The sequence below is a fragment of the Panthera uncia genome, assembly GCF_023721935.1.
Source record: "Panthera uncia isolate 11264 chromosome A3 unlocalized genomic scaffold, Puncia_PCG_1.0 HiC_scaffold_11, whole genome shotgun sequence".
Taxonomy (NCBI): Eukaryota; Metazoa; Chordata; class Mammalia; order Carnivora; family Felidae; genus Panthera; species Panthera uncia.
This window is the reverse complement of record NW_026057578.1, coordinates 78,091,776-78,108,333: the sequence shown is the minus strand read 5'-3', so window position 1 is coordinate 78,108,333 and position 16,558 is coordinate 78,091,776. Positions and strand designations below refer to the sequence as shown.

Below are 16,558 nucleotides of genomic sequence, written 5' to 3'. Positions count from 1 at the left end.
CTGGCTGGCTCAGTCAGTGGGGTATGTGACTCTTGATCTCAGGGTTGTGAGTTCAAGCCCCACGGTGGGTGTAGAGATTACTTAAAATTAAAATCCTAAAAATAAATAAATAAATGCTGTTATAAACACCTGTGCATGCTGCAGTATAAGAACCTCTGCACACAGTACAGCTGTAAGAGTGAATGAAAGAGGGAAGGAAAGAAACCCCAGCAAGCAGAGACAGGCAAGATTTGAATTTGAGGATTTAATACTAATGGGGGAATAAGATTTTAAAAAACAACGACAAAACAACAACAAAACACCCCAGCTCACTGGGGAGGGATCATGAACACCTTTGCTTCAACAACTCCATCTTCAGCTAGGCTGGCTGCATCAGTGTGCTGATACTTTCTTCTACCTCTGACAGCTTCTTTAGGACTTGATTGACCTTGACTTCATCAAATTCCAAACACAGAAATTCAGATTCCTGGAAAACACAAAAGGATGTTTTATAAAAGACCCTCAAGATAGCCAAGGCTCTGGATCTGGGCTGACCCAGTTCCAAAGGCCCAGGGCCCCCTACCTAGCAAGCCTGACTCAGGTCTCAATACCTAAATGATATATTATCCAGCAAATCAAATCCACATATTTAGTTCCCTAAATAAAACTACTTCTATTAGGTGTTTCATAAATGGTAAAGAGATATACAAATGTTAGGTGTTCTCATTATGTGGCATGTGAGAAGCTCTTCAGTCATCACGTTCCATCCCATAACAATTTTTTTTTAATGTTTATTTATTTTTGAGAGAGACAGAGTGCAAGGGGGGGGGGGAGGGGAAGAGAGAGAGGGAGACACAGATCTGTGGCAGGCTCCACGCTCTGAGCTGTCAGTACAAAGCCCAACACAGGGCTCAAACTCACTAACTGCACGATCATGACCTGAGCCGAAGTCATGTTTAACCGCCTGAGCCACCCTGAGCGCCCGGATCCCATAACAATTTTTAAGGTAAGTACTTAAGTACTTACAAATGAGGACACTGAGGCACACAGTGGTTAAGCTGTATCACAGAATCAGAAAAGGGCAGAGTCGGACTGTGAACTCTTAGCTCTGGCTGACTCCAAAGTCCATACTGTCTCCATAGCACCCAGTAGTATAACAATAGAAGGAAGGTCTGGATTGGCTCTGTGTTAGCCTGATAATTGAGCTACTTTGGATTTAGTGGTTATACTAGCAATTATGACAAGTTGTGACCAAGTTGCTTGGGAAATATCAACCAGATCCTTTGAAGATAACCAGGTCTTGAAACAGCCTTAAACATTTCTGAGGCCTTTCCAGTTGCTGCAAGCCAACTCTCCAAGATTTCCATCAAACACATTCCCGGCACACACTGTTAGGACCAGTCAATCAACCTAGATTAGGTAGATATCAAAGAAAAAGGCCTCTGAAGTGTGGTGACAGAAATTTCATGTACAGTGAATACTTTGAACAAATTATCTCAAGCAACAGCGGCAAATTATATGTATCCAAGAGTGATTATCTTTAAGATCCTTATGAACAATAATCATGTTTTGTTTTGTTTTAATTTTGGAGAGAGAGAGAGAGAGGGAATCCCAAAATGGGGCTTGATCCCACGACCCTGGGATCATGATCTGAACCTAAATCAAGAGTCAGGTGCTCAACCAACTAGGCCACCCAGATGTCTCAGAACAATAATCATATATTTTAAAGCAGTATGAATTCTCAGAGATCATATAATTCAACTACCTTGGTTTTTAGATAATGAAATTGAGGCCCTCCGCATGGTAAATGACATGTCTATTGTCCCTCTGTTGATGGAAGAGCCACCAACCAGATCAATGCTCTTTTCTTTACATTTTCCTCTCTAAATACATGGTATTTCCCGTCTCTATCCCCAAAGTGGAAGATAAGAGGAAGAGCAACAAGCCTTTTCAGTAGGAGCAAGTTACTCTGTCAATAGCCAGAAGAACTTTCAGGAGCTGATTTTGGGAAAGTCCCTGTGCTGTTGCTAGGCTGCTGTGTTGTTTATTCCCCCAGGAGAAACAAGTACAGAGGGAAAGAAAGGGTCTCTCAGATGAAAAGTTTCCAAAGGGAGGAAAGGCTTTCCCTGACTACAGGGAACCTTTTCCTCAAACACGTATTTGGATAGTAGAGGGGAATAGTACATGAACTTAGAAACCGTCAGGTTTAAAATTAAAAAAGAAAGAAAAAAGACACTGCCAGGTTTTCATTTAGTGGAAAGCAAAAAACCAATTTAGAGAAAAGAAAGATGCTCTTTGTGTTGAGGAGCTGCAGGAAGGGTCATCTCCTTTTGGAAAGAAGAGCAAATTTATGGCAAATTAGACAATCCAGTTAGCTAAATTAAGAACCGGTCTCAGATTTGAAAGCCTTTATTCTTCATTCAGTTTTACCGAGATCTTTAGCGTGCCTTTAAAACATTTTTGAACATTTGGCCTTTGAAATAATAGTCTAGAAAGTAATATTTACCAGTCTAACATATATATTCAGGAAATTGGCAGAAGATGATGCACCCATGTTTTAACCTCATTGAAAGTCATTTACTATAATAAATTCACCTGGTTTTCAATTTATATGGGAAGAAATTATCAAGGACTTTGATCACAGAGATAGGAATACAAGAGTTCATTAATAAAAGCCAGGATCTTTTTTAATTTGTTGTAGATTTCAGTACTCAAATTATCTATGACAGACATCTAAATATCAGTGAAGCTGTTTATTTTTAAGGATAATCAAATACTACGGAATCTAGCAGGCTAGGTAAACAGAGTCCAAAGTTAAATTTTCCAACCACTCCCAATCTTCACCTCTCCCCGCTTGAAACAATACACATTAACATGTTAGAAAGACACATATAACCATTTATGACTCTTGAAGACACAGTTTATCTGAAACTATTATCAAGGCTTAGCTTCATCTAGTTATGCTATCAAAATATTTTATCAGGTATTCAAGGGCTTTTAAATTGGGGCTTAAGGGGCTTTGTTCAAATTTTGCATTTGACTGGGGGTACCCTACAGAAAATACATCTAATGCACTTGAAGATATCTGTATATGCAGATATATCTGTAGATATCTGTAATGCAAATGATGTGTATCAAGCCAAAGACAGAAAGTATAAGGACAATTTGAAACATCTGATTTTTTTTAATTTTAGAGAGAAAGTATGCACAAGCAAGGAAGGGGGAGGGGAGAGAGAGGGAGGGAGAGAGAATCTTAAGCAGGCTCCATGCTCAGCACGGAGCCCGACTCGGAGCTCAATCCCATGACCCTAGGATCACAACCCAGGCCTAAATCAAGAGTCGGTGGCTCAACTGACTGAGTCACCCGGGTGCCCCTGATTTTTTTTTTCAAGGTCATCCACCCTGACCTGGGCCCAACTGGTTATAATAATGAGAGATGGTAAGACTAAACTCCTATATTTAAGTATCTGAGTCAAGAGTTAGAACCTGCTGTGTTTCAGTAGAGTGTAGATACAGAATGTGGTGGAATCAGAAAGCAGTTAGCAGATGAATAAGCAAGCACATCATTATTAAGAATATGTAGTCTAGGGGCACTTGGATGGCTCATTCAGCTAAGTGTCTGACTCTTGGTTTCAGCTCAGGTCATGATCTCACGGTTTGTGAGTTTGAGCCCCGCAATGGGCTCTGTGCTGGTGATGCAGAGCCTGCTTGGGATTTTCTCTCCCTCTCTCTCTCCCCCTTCCCTACTCATACTCTCTCTCTCTCTCTCAAAATAAATTAATTAATTAAAAAAAAAAAAGAATACATAGTCTGTGATCATGGGGAGTATAGCAGTATATTAAACACCACAAGGGTTTAAATAACTGTACCAAATTAGAAAAGAAAGCAAAGGCAAAATATTCAAATATTCTCTCCAAGTGCAGAAGCTAAAAAGTTATAAAATCCTAAGAGATCTAAGAGGCCACCATCTCTAAACAGAAAAACCCAACAGAAAAACCCAAGCTGCCTTTAATGACTCTGGAGAAAGACATCTTACCAGTTCTCAAGAAAGTCCTTTCCCAGGCAATAACTCTAATACTCTTCAGGAAACTCTTACTTGCCAGGCCTAGATCTTTAACGCTTTAGCTTAAACTCATTTCCTAGCAGGGTCAGAGAGTATAACTGATTATTAGTTAATATAATAATTAAAGGCTGTCATTAAGCAAGTGTTTCGTTTTCTCCATCTACACATTAAAACTTCTTCGTGTATAATGTCTATTTAAGTAATTTCAATATCTATCAATAATAGCCAAACTATGGAAAGAGCTCAAATACCCATCGACTGAAGGATGGATAAAGAAGATGTGGATGTGGTATATATATACACATATACACACAATGGAATGTTACTCAGTGATCAAAAAGAATTACATCTTGCCATTTGCAATGATGTGGATGGAACTAGAGTGTATTATGCTAAATGAAATAAGTCAGTCACAGAAAGACAAATACCTTACGATTTCACTCATATGTAGAATTTAAGAAACAAAACAGATGAACATATGGTAAGGGGAAAAAAAGAGAGACGGAAACAAACTATAAGAGACTCTTTTTTTAAAGTTTATTTATTTATTTTGAGAGAGAGAGAAAGAGAGCAGGGGAGGGGCAGAGAGAGGGAGAGAGAGAATCCCAAGCAGGTTCCACATTGTCAGTGCAGAGCTGGATGCAGGGCTGGAACTCACAAACTACAGATCCGAAACTGGAACTCACAAACACCTGATCTGAAATCAAGAGTCAGATGCTTAACTGACTGAGCCACCCAGGTGCCCTAAACAATAAGAGACCCTTAATGATAGAGAACAAACTGAGGGTTGATGGAGGGAAGCAGGTGGGGGATGGGCTAAATGGGTGATGGGTATTAAGGAGGGCACTTGGGGCACCTGGGTGCTCAGTCAATTGAGCATCCAACTTCAACTCAGGCCATGATCTCACGGTTTGTGAGTTCAAGCTCCGAATCAGGCACTCCGCTGTCAGCAAAGAGCCTGCTTCAGATCTTCCACCTCCCTCCTCCTCTGCCTCTCCCCCGACAAAAATAAACATTTAAAAAAAATCAATAAATAAAAATAAGGAGAAAATTGCTTAAAAAAAAAAAAAAAGAACGGCACTTGTGATGATGAACATTGGGTGTTACTATATGTAAGTGATGAATTACTAAATTCTTCTGCTGAAACCAATATTACACTATATGTTAACTAACTAGAATTTAAATAAAAATTTGAAAAAGAAAAAAATGACTTCAATATCTAGGCCCATAAGCATACCCTGAGAAATTCTTTGGCACAACAATACAACAGTGATAAATGCTAAAATAAAAAATAGAGGCACCTGGGTGGCTCAGTCGGTTAAGTGTCCAACTTCAGCTTAGGTCATGATCTCACAGTTTCAGAGTTCAAGCTCCAAATCGAGGTCTGTGTTGACAGCTCAGAGCCTGGAGCCTGCTTCAAATTCTGTGTCTCCCTCTCTCTAACCCTCCTCCTCTCACACACTCTCTCTCGCAAAAATAAATAAACATTAAAAAAATTTAAAGAAAATAAAAAGAACTATAATTTACTAAACACTTAGGTGGAACCATTTAGAATAAATTCAACATAAAATAAAATAGAAGTCCTGTATCTTATTTTCTATATTATTATTATTTTCCATGCAAAATTCCCACAAAACTTTATCCCCGCTTGATTAGTCAGATTTAGTATTATAACATGACTTTGGCAAGTTCTGCACACTGTGGTTTCTTTACAAAGTGCTAAAGTTAGAGGACAGAGGGTGAGAGTGGGAAAAGGTTATCTGCTCACCAAGACTGATTCAGGAAGGCCACACACAGCTGGCCAGATATCTTGAGGCTTAGTCCCCAAACTTTTCTTTTGGTTACATTTATTAACACAAAGGGAATCATGGCTGAGCATAAACGTTAGCCATAAAGCCTATCCCTCTATATAGGCTATCCTTTTAGAAGCTTAAATTAACCTCTGACCTGCAGCTCTGTCACTGTGTGTCTTCAACTTGACAGAGAAAGAGAACATGCACCAAAGGTCAAAAATTGCAATGGCTTCTAGAATAGCAATTATATAATAATTAAGATACCCATACTTCATGTGGCTTTTTTAGAATTATATTGATACTGTTTCCAATTCTTTCAGGAGACCATGACAGAGCTTTTTTGTAGCCAAGGATCTTTCAACTTTCTTCTTAAGGAACCATTTATCCAAAATTAAAATTTTATAGTTCCCTGAAAACTGTGGTTATTTTTCACTTGTCCTTTCTTACTCACTCTCCACCCTTCTCTACCTTGTTCCATGTCCTATGTGGCTGTTCTCTAAGACTGTGTCACTCCTTTGTTCTTACAGCTGGGTTCTAGCAAGAGAGAAGAGGGCAGGGTATTTACTCCCTAAACCCCAACTCCTTCTCCTCTGATATTTCCAGTATTTTCTATGTGTGGTATTGTTCCTTCATTTCCTACTTTACTTTCTGGCCTCACTCATTGCTTTCAGTATAAATACAAAGACGAGTCTCTTTAGACTGCCAAAGTACATAGCACTGAACACAAACTCCAAAGATTAGCAGAGCAAGGATTTTCATCATGCCTAAATTGGTAGGAAGGCTGCCCTCCAAGTGGTAATTATCCAAAACCAATATTTATTTTTTTTCTATTATCATTTGTATTGAAAAATGGTATAGTGTCACTTTGGTATTAAAAAAGAAGGACAACAACAATAGCAACAACAACCACGGAAGATCAGATTTCATTCAGAATTTATATCAAGGGTCTTGGGCGCCTGGGTGGCTCAGTTGGTTAAGCATCCGACTCTTGATTTCGGCTCAGGTCATGATCTCACAATTTGTGAGTCTGAGCTCCATATCAGGCTCTATGTTGACAACGTGGAGCCCACTTGGGATTCTCTCTCTCCCTCTCTCTCTGCCCATTCCCAGCTCTCTCTCTCTCTCAAAATAAAAAAGCATTAAAAAAAAAAAGAATTTGCATCAAGGGTCTTGATTTCAGAAACATGGGCTCATTGCTACAACCTGCTCTTATACTCTATATCTAAAACAATGGATAGTTTATGCTGTAGCTTAAAGAAAATACTTCAAAAAAGAAAACTTGTGATTCATCATTTTTTTTTAAACTTGTGACTTATAATCTTTTATTTATTTTCTCTTCCTTTCCTTTCCTTTTCTTTTTTTTTAAGCAGGCTTCATGCCCAGTGCGAAGCCCAATGTGGGGCTTGAACTTACGACCCTGAGATCAAGATCTGAACGGAGATCAAGAGTTGGCCACTTTATTGATTGAGCCACCCAGGAGCCCCTATAATTTTTTTTTAAACAAAAATCTTTAGCAATATATATTACATACAATGGTCCCTACTCAGGCCATTTTTATCATGAGGAAATCCTCATTTCAAATACAATAGCTAACAAGTTCTACAGCTACTGTGTAAAGAGCCTGCTAATGCAATTTTCAAAAAGGAAAAAAAAATGTCCTGCAAATCACAAAGTGAATCATCCTACTGGGGATGAAAAAAAGATGAAATTTAGACTGCAACTTAATGATGGAGCCTCTAAATGAAAATGACTCATGCCAAACTCAATAGGTGTCCATATGTGCTAAGAGCTATGTGGGACTAAGACAGGGTCTCCAAGAACTAAAATAATTCATTCTAATAAATGAATAGAGCAGTGCCTCAGGACATACCAGGTGCTTTCAGAGGCAAAGCAGTTCCTAAGAGGAAGTGCTTATCCATATTCCCACAATCTCCTAGAAGAGGACAGAGTATTACTAGTGTATCATAAAAGCATTAACCATCACCAGACAATAAACACTGGGTTTTCTGGGGTTGTCATTCAGGCATTTCAAAGGACTTTTGTGAGGACAGCCTGACAACTCCCACTAATTCTTATTATATTAAGAAAACATGAACTCTTCATTAGTTAACTAGCAACTCAAAGGAGAAAAGAGACATTAATTGGGTATGTAGAATGTTTCGGATCTATCACTGACCAAAGTTACTGCTAAACAAATCTAAGGCACCTAACTTCAACTTTCCAAGTGGCATACACATGTTTCATATAAAGTGGCAACATTTTAGACACCTGGATGGCTCAGTCAGTTATGCATCCAACTCCTGATTTCTGCTCAGGTCATGATCTGTTTGTGAGTTTGAGCTCACTGTGTGAGTTCGAACCCCGCATTTGGGCTCCACATTGGCCATGCAGAGCCTGCTTGAGATTCTCTGTCTTCCTCTCTATCTCTCCCCTGCTCGCTATCCCTCTCTCTCAAAATAAATAAATAATGGGGCACCTGGGTGGCTCAGTCGGTTGAGTGTCCGGCTTCAGCTCAGGTCATGATCTCGCGGTTTGTGAGTTCGAGCCCCGCGTTGGGCTCTTTGCTGACAGCTCAGAGCCTGACGCCTGTTTAGGATTCTGTGTCTCCCTCTCTCTCTGTTCCTCCCCAGCTCTGTCTCTCTCTGTCTCTTTCTCTCAAAAATAAATAAACATTAAAAAAAAAAATTAAAAATAAATAAATAAATAAATAAACGTTAAAAAAAGGTGGCAACATTTTAAAATATAATAATATCAGATTTTAATCATTCAGAGACCTATTATCTGGGTCTCTGCTGCTTCACTTTTTCCTCCTTGTTTTGGTCCATCTTTTAAATATTTCCACAAGATGGGGGCACCTGGGTGGCTCAATTGGTTGGGCATCTGACTTTGGCTCAGGTCATGATCTCACAGTTTGTGGATTCGAGGCCTGTACAGGGCTGTGCACTGACAGCTCAGAGCCTGGAGACTGCTTTCAAGTACTCTCTGTCTGTCTGTCTCTCTCTCTTGGCCCCTCCCCAGCTTGTGCTCTCTCTCAAAAATAAACAAACAAACAAACAAACAAACAAATAAATAATTTCACAAGATGGAAATAGGAAGTGAAATTTAAACTGGCTAATCTAACTAAATCACAGCAGCTCTGCAAAAACTTTTATAGACAAGGAGATTAGAGCTATTGGGAGGAATTTTAACTGTACTTTCATATGACAACTTTTGAAAATCATACCCATATAGTGTAATTTAAGCCAGAAAGATCTTTTCCCCCAATTTATTTATTTTTAAATTGAAGTATGGTTGACATACAATATTACACTAGTTTCAGGTGTACAGCATAGTAATTCAACACTTACATACATTCCGAAATGCTCAATGCTCACCATCTGAAACCATACAATGTTATTGTAATATTATTAACTATATTCCCTATGCTGTACCTTATATCCTGTGACTTATTTTATAGCTGGAAGTCTATACCTCTTAATCCCCTTTACCTATTTTGCCCACCCCACCCCCACTTCCTCTCTGGCAAACACCCGTTTGTTCTCTGTATTTGTGAGTCTGTTTCTGCTTTGTTTTGTTTTTCACATTCCACATATAACTGAAATCATACAGTATTTGTCTTTCTCTGACTTAATTCACTTAGCATAATACCCTCTAGGTTAATCCATGTGTCAAAAAATGGCAACATTTCATTCTTTTTTATGGCTAATATTCCACTGTATGTGTATGCATGTATTGTGTATATGTGTGTATGTGATATTGCATATCACACCTGATATATACGCAACTTCTTTATCCACTTGTCTATCTATGGATACTTAGGTTGCTTAATATGCTGCAATGAACACAAGGGTGCATAGATCTTTTTGAATTAGTGTTTTTGTTTTCTTTGGGCAAAGAAATACCCAGAAGTGGAATTACTGGGTCATATGATATTTCTATTTTTAATTTTTTTCAGGAAGCTCCATGCAGTTTTCCATAGTGGCTGCACCAATTTATATTCTCATCAACAGTGTATATGGATTCCTTTTTCTCCATATCCTTGACAGTACTTGTTATTTCTTGTCTATTTTATTTATTCATTTATTTTTAAAAATAGGCTCCATGCCCAGCATGGGGCTTGAACTCACAACCCTGAGATTAAGAGTCACATGCTCTACTGCCTGTCCCAGCCAGGTGCTCCCTCTTGTCTTTTTTATTTTAGCCTTGCATACAGGTGTGAAGTGATAGCTCACTGTGGTTTTACTTCGCATTTTCTTGATGATTAGTGATACTGAGTATCTTTTCATGTGTCTGTTGGCCATCTGTATGTCTTCTTTGAAAAAATGTCTATTCATGTCAGAAAGATCTTCTTATTCCCAAATATCTCCTTTTCTTTAGGAAGGAGGACTACTGTCCTCAGCCTAGATAATGTCTTTACAGCATAAATACTCCCAGGAGAGGTAAAACAAAAAGTCATTAACACTTTTCTATCACTTACATCAGAAGATTCATTTGTTCCAGGAAGAAAGAACCCAAGTAGCCTGCCTTAAAACTCGGGATGCTTAGGCAATAAGAAGGACAGGGAGAATGGGAGTTTATAGGTAGGACAGAAAACAAAAGAACTAGGAAAATACCAAAGGCAAGTCCTTCTCCTTACCCCATAACCCATATCAGATACACATATCCATAGGTGCAGTATCTTAAACTACTCAGATCCCTGACCCATACTCTCCATACCTTTCTAATCAACAAGGTTGTTAGGCATCAGGAAACCCTAGGGAACTTTATAAAGGGGGCATTAGTAAAATAATCTCAATGTACCGAAGGTTGAATTTACACACATAGAAACACACACATCCTTCTGCCACTGTGCTACATTTTCATCTGTAGGCTCAGAGCCTGTGAACCAACAAGGCAACGAGACTTCAAGAACACTGTTCATTCAAAATTGTTTGAATTTCTAAAAAGACCAAGTGTCAAGAACAGGACCTTGCAATTCTTTTGGTTTAAGATTTCTTAGCTGGAAAAAAATCTAGACCCATGATTTAGAAGAAAACTAGACATACCTGTCCTGCCAATGTGTGGTCAAAAGGAACATGTATTTTGGCCCAGGCAACCCTGACTTGTTTCTGAAAGGAAGAAAATAGTCTGACCTCGCAAGAAAGAGTGGTTCTTTCGTTGGCTAAATTATGCACTGCTAAACCAGGACTATCACTATTCTTTTTCCTCCAGAGATTTCAAAGCAGCCTGATCTATTCTGTTCCCCAGTACAGGTCAGTAGGGATAGTGAAAGGGAGAAGTACCATCAATCTCCATTTAACACTAGATAAAACAAGAAACCTGGAGACTAGCCCCAGTTATGTGAAGGCCAGAATTCCCAGCTCTTTGATTCAATCCACTCCTCGCTAATACATCTGACTCTGAGGTCAGACACTTTCCACCCCAATTTATATACATTTAAGAGTAGAATGGTAACTAATTAGAGATAATCTGACTTTGTACTGATTTACATAAGCACCAGGACTTAAGCATTTACACAGACTATTTTAGAAACACCCAATGAAAGAAAATAAAACGAAGCTGAGTTATAAAACACTAAAAGCTCAATACAATTAGATAACTGGTTGATTTCTATCTTTTTCAAAACATTGTGTTCCAGTTCATTTTATAACTTTTTATTTTCGGCAGGATTTAATGTTTAGCTGTTAAGATTTTCTGTATTTTGAAAAACTTTGGGTGAAAAATATGTGGGTAAAAAGCTATTTTTAGGTGCTCTGGTTTGATTTGCAAGAAATCATACTGGCTCTTGGCTAAGTAGAACTGGTTCCCATGTGACAATGGACAAAGAACCAGAGGAACAACTGCTAAACAGCTGAAAAGGCAAATCATACTGAAGGAGGAAAAAATTTCATTTAAATCTTAGAAAAACCAAACTGACAAAGCTCTTCAGCACATGAGAAAAAAAGTGTTGCTTCTTTTAGTCTGAAGTTCAAATTGGGGCTCCCTCATCATTCCTGATGAGGTACATTCCAGAACAAACTCATCTGCAAACAACTTTGATAAACAAGCTAAAATATATTTACATGAAAGGAACAGAGAAGATTAAAACAAAACAAAACAAAACAAAACTCAACCAGAGTTGCTTGTTTAAGTAATACCATTAGGCAAGCAGAAACAAAGTATGCAATAGCACTTGCTCTCCAAGGGGTTCTTGATAATCTACAGATTAAGATGGGGGAAACATCTTAATACATACAATGAAAAGACCAGAGTGCAGCAATGAATGACAAACTTCTTGGTAGGGGAGGAAGACAGAAGCCATACTAATCAAAACAATGCTGGGACTGCAGATTTTCTCCAAGGAGAGAGATCACCAACTTGTTCTACCAACTGCACCGTCTATTCATGTCCTCGCTGTCCCAATGTGGTTTCTTTTAAGTCCTTCATGACAGCACAATTAAGCAGAAATAGGCATAGTTAAAAAGTAAGCACTTACCTTTGTCCTTCTCTTGAGAAAGCAAATAAAGCTATGTAAATGAGGCAAAAGATGAAATGACTAAGGATAGGAGGACTTTCAAATTCAGAAAAAGGTGATTCGGTGAGAAAAAGTTTTGGATACATTTTTTTTGGTCGAGGTTGTGGGGAAAGGGGATTAATTTTATTAGGGTTCCAACAAACTCCAAATACAATTACATTCTAAGGCATTGAGGGTTGGGATTTTAACACGTGAATTGGCAGGGTACACAATTCAGTTCATAACAAACACCAAAGCTTGGAGGGTCCTGTGTTTACCAAACATTCTGTATTTGTGGTTGATGATAATGATGATGATCTCACACATAATTCTAGGCTTGCTGTTCATACTCTACAGAAAAAAAAAAAAACTCTAATAGTCCAGAAACACACACACACACACATACACACACATGTGCACGTACACTATCAACTGATTACTTAGGTCTGTCAGCCCAGTTTGGCAGAAGCCTCATCGGGTCTTATCCTCACTGAACTCAATTTTGAAATGCCATTTAATCTATGGGGGCTGCCAGGATAAGAGCTGCCAGGAAGGGGACTGGAAAATGGTATAAAAGAAATGCTTCCTAATCCTCATTCCCAGATCCTATGAAGTACTCTGCCTACCATGCTGTGTCCCAAAGTCCAGGCCCGAAGACTGACTCAGAATCTGGCACCCCATTCTGTGAGAAAATATGGGGGTGAGAGAAGAAGAAGGGATTCATAATCACTGCATGAAGTTAGCCACTAGCCTCTCGAGCTCAAATAATTTACTGCGAACTTCTGAAGTGGCAGGAAGAGGGGAGATTGCATCTCCTAGGGTTGGATTCTGACATCACTTAGGTTGTTGGGGCCTTTGAACAATCATCCCTCACATTATCACAGTGCTTTACAGTTTAGAAAGCCCTTTTGTATGAATGACATCATCTGATCCTTAGAACAGCCCTATTAACTAGGAAGAAAGCAAGCCCGAGTTAAAACACTCTGAAGAACTGTAGAAGTGACAGATAGACCTTATCCATTTGATCCAGATCTTTTCAGCTATATCCAGCAAGAAGACTTCATCAGATAATGTAATGGATTTTATGGGCTTTGATACACTTCTGGTCCAATTTATGGAGGAAAGAAAGAAAAGCCTCATTTTCTTAAAATTGTCCAGAGTTCTAGAAACTAGAGATTAAAGTTCAGTCCTTTGCAAAAGACAGAACAGGTAGTCAGTCCCTAATTGGCAAAACAATAGAGCTTCTTACTTGGTCACCGTTCATTCAGTAGACTTTGAAAGGCATCTGAAAACATTAGCAAATTCAGGGGGGATTTACAATAATTAACTACTAAGAAATTACACTAATGATCATATTAATAGCAATGATAATTAACAATGGCTAACATTTATAGAACACATACAAAATGCCAGGCATTACATGCTAAGTGCTTTACGTGTATCATTTCATGTTGTTGAGGATAATTTTATCCCATGTTATAGAAGAGGAAAGTAAGGAAAGATGAGGAACTTGTTTATTAAAGCCACACAAGTAGTAAGTGGCAGAGCCAGTTTTAAACTCAGGTCTATCTAGCTTCAGAGTCTGAGCACTTAACCATTTTGCAATCCTGACTCATACAGATATAACATAAACACCATCATTAATAGTCACTAAGTACCTTCATGTGAAAGTTATTCTATGATGCAGTTAACTTTAACAAAGACTCAAGGGAAACGAGTGTTGACAGTATGATAACCCGAAGTCAATCTAAAGTGGCCTATAAAAACATCTGGATAGATAATGAATATATCCTAGCTGCCATGGAAAATTTCTAGCATTTTTTAAGTGTAATGGGATGGCACCATAGTTGAATTAATGTGTGCATGAGATCTGGGCAGAGAATCATATTATAAAGGGACTAAGTTTTTATTCTAAGGCAAGATGGCCTTTTATTCCCTCCCTCTTTCTGTAAGTGGGGGCACAGGGTAGGCCACAAGGAGGATTCAGTTTTATATATAGCTACTTGTCTCTATCAACAGGAAAGGTAGAAGCAGTGTTTACCTTAGTCAATTGACTAATATTTGGAGCCTCTTGTTTATGACTTCTTCCAGGGGCCCCTGAGTGGCTCAGCTGGTTAAGCATCCAACTCTTGATCTCACAGCTTGTGGGACTGAGCTCCACGTCAGGCTCTGTGCTGACAGTACAGAGACTGCTTGGGATTTTCTCTTTCCCTCTTTCTCTGCCCCTGTCCTGCTCACTCGCTCGCTCTCTCTCTCAAAATAAACACACACACACACACAGAAACGACTTCTTCTTCCAAGTCACAGTTAATAGAGCCAAAATACCTGCTTAAACCTGAGGTTCTTTCCATCTATAATCAGAAGGAATTCCCAGTTCTGCCTTACCATCTAACCCAAGAACACCAAATTATTCATCCTAAAAAAAACCCACATCAATTTATGGAATGCAAAAACATAAATATGATCATTTTGTAATGTATACAATTATCACTATGTTGTACACCTAAAAATAAGATGATGTTATATGTCAATTATACCTCACATTTTTAACAAGTGAGTGAAAAAGTATTGAAAAAAAGATAAGTATATTAAATTATGAATTCAAACTTTTAACATCCTTCATATTTGGCCTACAGCTATTCTCTGGCCAAGCCAAGATGCAATGGACTGGGTGGGGCGAAGGAAAACAGAGTCCTGGATAATACCTGAAATAGCATAGTTCACTCATACATAATCAAGACTTGATGATAATCACCTAAAACAGAAAGAGCCTGGGTGGCTCAGTTAGTTAAGCATCCAACTCTTGATCTCAGCTCAGGTCATGATCTCGTGGTCCTTGGGTTCGGGCCCCATATTGGGCTCTGCACTAACAGTATGTGGAGCCTGCTTGGAATTCTGTCTCCTTCTCTCTCTGCCCCTACCCTATTTGTGCTCTCTTTCAAAACAAATAAATAAACTTAAAAAAAAAAAAAAAAAAAACAGAAAGAGGACGTAGGCTGCATATACACCGTTATAAATAAAAATAAACAAACATAAATGATTAGTAAAAACCTCTTACTCTACTTTGCAGTCCATCCTTTCATTAAAAGGAACAGATTTGCCACTCTATCCAAGATTATGTCTAAACAAAGCAGAAATATGAACTATCAAACAGGGGTCAAAAGTAATGGGACAAAAATATTAGTTAAATACAAGTAACTATTTTGAAGCAAAGTGGGGTATGTCCCCAATGGAAGTATAAGAAAAATATTTTGACAGTACGACATATATTAATGTGGTACTTAATTTTTGGCTGTGATGCCTTGCCTTAGTTGGGTTTCTTTGTTTCTGAGTCATTTTAGTCACATTTGTAAAATATAAGGCATTTTAGAAATTTCATTATATCATTTCAAGTATATAAAAAATTTGACAAAAACATGACTCTCCTATACTTTCCCCAAATTCACCATTTATTCAACTGTTTATATTTTGCCACATTTGCTTTGTCATTCTCTCTCTCTCTCTCACAACCACTTGAGAGTAAGTAGGAGATGTTAGGTCCTTTTATTCCTGAAAACTTTAGTGCATGTTTTCTAAAGACAAGGGCATTTTCTTATATAGCCATGGTTATATAATAATGATAAACATTATTATCTAGCCCAGTCTATATTCAAATTTTATCAAATGCCCAAATAGTATCCTTTATAAAGTTTTTTTTCCTGCTCTCAAATCAAATCTATGGTCACACATTGACTGCATTTAGATGTCATACATCTTTAGCCTCCTTTAATCTGGAATAGTTTCTCAGTCAGCCTTTCTTGTGTTTCTTGATCCTGACATTTTTGAAGAGTACAAGCTGGTTATTTTGTAGAATGTCAATCTGGGTTAGTCTGATGTTTCCTCATGATGAGATTCTATGTGTGAAGGAATGACTATCTATGTACTAAGTACCTACCCCCAACAATTAGTGGACATGGGCTTTGAAATCAAACAAACCTAAATTCAAATCTAAATCAAAACTACCACTTTTAGTGTGGCTGGCTCGGTTTAAGCTTTCTACTCTACAGTAGGAATTTTAACAGATTTAGCTGGTAAGACTGTTGTGAAAATTTAATGAGATAATGCATCTAAAGCAATTTAACACAGTTTTGGGGTGAATGTAAAACTATCTTACACCTCTTGATTTTACCACATTATCTCATATCCAGCAACACTGAAATGATACCGGTTGATTAAGCAGCATCTCTATTT

At 38.2% G+C, this 16,558-nt stretch overlaps 1 protein-coding gene across 1 annotated transcript in view; it reads right to left on the bottom strand.

The window, feature by feature from the left end:
• Positions 1–229: 229 nt before the first annotated feature.
• The window catches only part of COMMD1 (copper metabolism domain containing 1), a 187,261-nt gene continuing 170,932 nt past the window's right edge, over positions 230–16,558 (bottom strand). The window contains exon 3 of the mRNA XM_049650274.1: positions 230–466. Coding sequence (XP_049506231.1) covers positions 359–466 — 108 coding nt within the window. The 3' untranslated portion in view covers positions 230–358. The remainder of the gene's footprint in view (positions 467–16,558) is intronic.